The sequence below is a fragment of the Amblyomma mixtum genome, chromosome 3, assembly GCF_055824585.1.
Source record: "Amblyomma mixtum isolate Tamu chromosome 3, ASM5582458v1, whole genome shotgun sequence".
Classification (NCBI taxonomy): domain Eukaryota; kingdom Metazoa; phylum Arthropoda; class Arachnida; order Ixodida; family Ixodidae; genus Amblyomma; species Amblyomma mixtum.
The window spans coordinates 219,811,153-219,815,301 of NC_143014.1; the positions used below are offsets into that span (position 1 = coordinate 219,811,153).

The 4,149-nt window shown below is 49.0% G+C and overlaps 1 protein-coding gene across 1 annotated transcript; it reads right to left on the reverse strand.

Moving 5' to 3' along the window:
* Positions 1-343: 343 nt before the first annotated feature.
* On the reverse strand, positions 344-1,712 carry LOC149353732 (lewis-type alpha-(1,3)-fucosyltransferase-like). The gene has a single exon (XM_089577394.1). It carries the CDS (start codon positions 1,710-1,712, stop codon positions 357-359), a length of 1,356 nt encoding a protein of 451 aa, XP_089433520.1. The 3' UTR covers positions 344-356.
* Positions 1,713-4,149: the final 2,437 nt, after the last annotated feature.

Below are 4,149 nucleotides of genomic sequence, written 5' to 3' on the forward strand. Positions count from 1 at the left end.
ATAACCTTAACCGAGCGCAATGTATCCCGACGAAGGTGAGTAACACAAACTACTACTCGCAAAAAGGGGTGTGCAAATAGCTGGAAAGATAGGCATGAGTTCACCGCCAAAGAGCACTTCTACTGTAAGTTGTAAGTAGATCAAGGTCTCTTGCTCATGTTGAGTTTCTTTAACCGTGTCAAAAAAATTCCTATATAATATCGCAATGAGGACGTCTTGTGCCATAGCGCACAAGTTACAACCGCAAGAACTACACAACTGCATTAGGAAAGCCAGTTTATTAGTGGGGACTAAAAGGCGTGTCTTAGGCATTCACTAAAAGCTGGGCCCCAGCATGATGCAAGGATGAGTACATCTTAGAATGCATCATGAGGATGACTGTGTGCCTGGGTGATCCGGTGCTTCTGCGGACAAAGGTTGCTTTTCTTCCACCAGGCCACGACATCAGTGGTCTGCCGCTCAAGACTTTTCTTTAGCGCATCACAAAGGTAGCAAAGGTCGTCCCGACTACTCAGTACATGATCTTCTTTCCACTTAAAGAAGGCGGTGTACAAATCCGAGTCCTTGACGAGCGCGCTCAAGTAGTCGATGATATCCGTTGCCGGCAGCATAGCAAAGGCATCCACAAAAGAGTGCTCTGGCAGACCGACCAGTGCCTTCTGCCCAAAGTAAACAGGTACCAGGTCATACCTGAAGGCGTCGTAAATGGCCTCTAAAGGGTGCTCGTAGCAGCCTGACGACTCGGCGACGAAGAGAAAGTGGAAATGCTCTGCATACTCGCTGGTGCACAGCTGGAACAAGTCACAATCAGAAGCGCCACAGCCAGGCACGGTCGAGCCCTGCAAGGCGTCCATGACTTCTTTGAGCACCTCCATACCTTCCTTGCGGTCACAGTCGCTAGTGAAGAACAATGCGGTGCCATTCTTTGTGTGCTGCCTGTTGGCAAAATCGCGAGAAGCCGCCCTCTCACTTCGAGTCCAACGGCCGTAAGGGATCGCGATGTCTGCGTCCATACGGCGTCCCATTGTCCAGTTGAATGCATCGGCAGTCATGCTGCCGAGGTCCGCAGTAGGTGCACTCCCAACATGAGTCCAGAAAACCCAAACTTGGTTGGAGAGTCGAAACCTCGGTGGGATCGTACCGTGAACGGCCGGTGCATCGAATACGACGGCATCACTTTGGTTGAGCTGAGAAAGGTCTCTGGTAACGTAACAGTCCGGGGGAAAAGTTTGCACAATAACTTCGGCAATGCCATGTCGTGGAGCGAACGAACAGTAGCGCAGCGTGGTTTCGCCCTCTATTGGAAGGCGCACACCTTCAACTGGACGTCCCTGGCCGGGCTCTGTCCACAGCAGGATACGGGGGGGATGATTGTTTAACAGTGAGACGTCGCTGGGCGGAGCTGAAGCACTGCCAAGCTGCGTGGAGGCCGTGCTGGTGCCTCGGCGTCGGTGCGACTTCTCTTCCGACGGGGTGGCTGCTAGCGTGCGGGGCCCGTGCTCAACACCGTATTTTTCCTCTCGGCTTGGCGTCTGAAACGCTTGCAGCAGTAGAAAGGCTACGACCGCACCCAGCACGACGAAAAGTGCTAACGCCGGCCTGCAGCGCATGTTTGTCGCTATGCCACGCAAGAAGCCAAAAAGGGCTCCCCAAGGCCAGAGAAGCACGTCAATCTTTGGCCAGCGTCCATCTGCAGCTCTTCGAGGCGGCATCGTGCGATACCTACGAAGGTAGACTACTTGACTGCAACTGTACCTGTTCCTACGCAGTGAACTTCGTCGAAGGTTATCCCACAGTGTCCGAAGCTTGTTCCCTGGGCCTAAGCGTACGAAATTATTTTTTGAACAGCGCTTCAAAGCACGCTCCGGTCAGCTGTCTACCAAGGCATGCATTCAGCCTTCCGCTCACGCGTCCCTGTTTTAACCGTGCCGATGCCAGCTCGGCAGGTGGCGCGGTTTGCGACTTTCACGCAGAGCATCCGCTCGGAACGGTGTGCTTACTCACGCGAAAACAACGTGAATAACATTATTTGCAACCTTACCCCACGTGTATTGGTTGTCGCCGCCACCGAGATAACGCGACATATAGGATGGAAACTAACCGGCGCTTCTCACATTTGGTCTCAAAGCTATACCCGTCTTGAAGTGAAGCATGTTTCTTCCTGTCCTTCCTTCTCTGTCTTTGTTCCTCGTCGCAGCGCTGATGAAGTTGTCCAAGCAAAAATGCTATCGAATCCTGCCGCCGCGGCAGAAAAACCTTTCAGTCGTAGCGGTGATGAGCGGCGAGGTTCTAACAATTTCGAAATTTTTGCTGCGACGCGCCGCTCAACTGCTACGTCACTTGCAAATGAACCAGCCTGTAGTCTTAACGCTTCCGCCAACTGAATTCTTTTTTCATTCATGAAAATACGACTGCGAATTCGCGATTAAGTGACAAAATCTTCTTCAAAAAAACTGTGCCGTCTCAAGAAGGGGCAAACCTGCTTAGTTATCCCAAAAATTGATAGTAAGTACGTTTCAAACAAGCATGGTAGAAAACATACGGCGTGTGCCAATCGGTGACTCGGAGCACGCTTTTTTACTCCGTGAACCTAAAAGCGCGCTACACAGAAATTTTGATTTCTAATGCGGTGTTGTTATTGGCCGAGACGGATATTGCACTTCTTCGCGGGCTGAATGCTCTGCTCCAGAATTTCGTTTCGCCGTTAGTATTTCACGTGCATGAAAGCGACACAGCATCATAAAACCAGAAAGCATTGAGCAATGCGCCGAGTCGCTCCTAAAAATTTCATGAAGCATACGCTAGGCTTATAACCGTTGTTCGCGGACTGCAATGACACGATTTACTGACATATTCCATGTGTCTCTTCCACACGTATTATCGGGGCAAATCTCAGGACGCACGGAAAGCATTCTGGGCACATAGGTTCTATGTATAATAAAGAACACCTAATTTTGTGTCCACAGATTAGAGCACTTCGTTCCAACCTTCATTTTAACAAGTAGGGTCTTGAACCATCAGCTTATACCGCAGCCATCGGCTTCGATTGGCAATACCTACGAAAGAAGCCAGTAGTCCCTGAAGCCAAGGAAAGCAATAGAAATTATTGGTTCATTATTTTGGTTCCCTTCAAAATGCTCGAGGCAGGACTTCAGCTTAATCGCCGCCTTGCTTTGGTAGTGAAAAATTTCCCTGCAGCGCCGTTAGTTCATACGTTATAACTACTGTGTGATTCCAACAGTGCAGCGTTGTATTGCTCAAAGCTTTTTTATCTTAATGATTTTTTATCATATTTTCCAAAGTGTAAAAAAGACGCAAGATTTTCGTCGACTCTGAAGGGTTCACAATATGGGTTTCACAATTTCAGTGAGGGCTCGCAATTTCACAATATGAAATTAATTGTGTCAGGTTCTCCCTCATTTCTTCCTCCTCTGACAGCTCTCGCCGGTTTTTTTTTTGCAGATAAGTATATCGGCTTCCTGTTTCGTCTCCGGTGCTCTGGAGATCGAACATTATGACCAGGCGTGGCAAAACAGTTGCGCATCTCCTTAGGAAGAAAAACATTGTAGTTCAAAAAAGCAGTCACATAGCTCTGCGCACCAGCTGTCGTCAGCCACCGCAAACATACTCAAAAAAAGAAAACGACCAGATGGGAGTAAATGGCTTGACCTCTAGCGCACACTCAAACGGAAGTTTTATTCACACCATACAAATGAAGTATATTATTTACTCTCCTATACAAGGGCGGTATTTAGCAGTACAAGGCACCCTCAGAAATAGAACACAAAAATGGCGTCATGTTTACAGATCCTCATTTAGGCTCATTCCAACAGCAGTGCAAGCGGCACAAACGTGCAGGGAGCTGTGGGACAGACGGCAACTGCAGCTTGGCCAACTGCGCCACCCGATTTGACCGCGCGTCGCGCGTTCTGTACGCTGTCTGCAAGCCCAAGGCGGCGTAGGCGAAGGCGGTACGAGTCGCCTGCTTATGTTTGGCGAACTCGTTTGGTTGCCTGTTTCCGTAGACAAAGCGGTGTAACATTGTAATAAATAGTTCAGAGCTGAAAACGGAACTCGGAGTTTTTTTCATAGTCATGCGCCACGATATATATAGTTGACTAAAAACGAGAGCAGAATAAGTTGAAATGA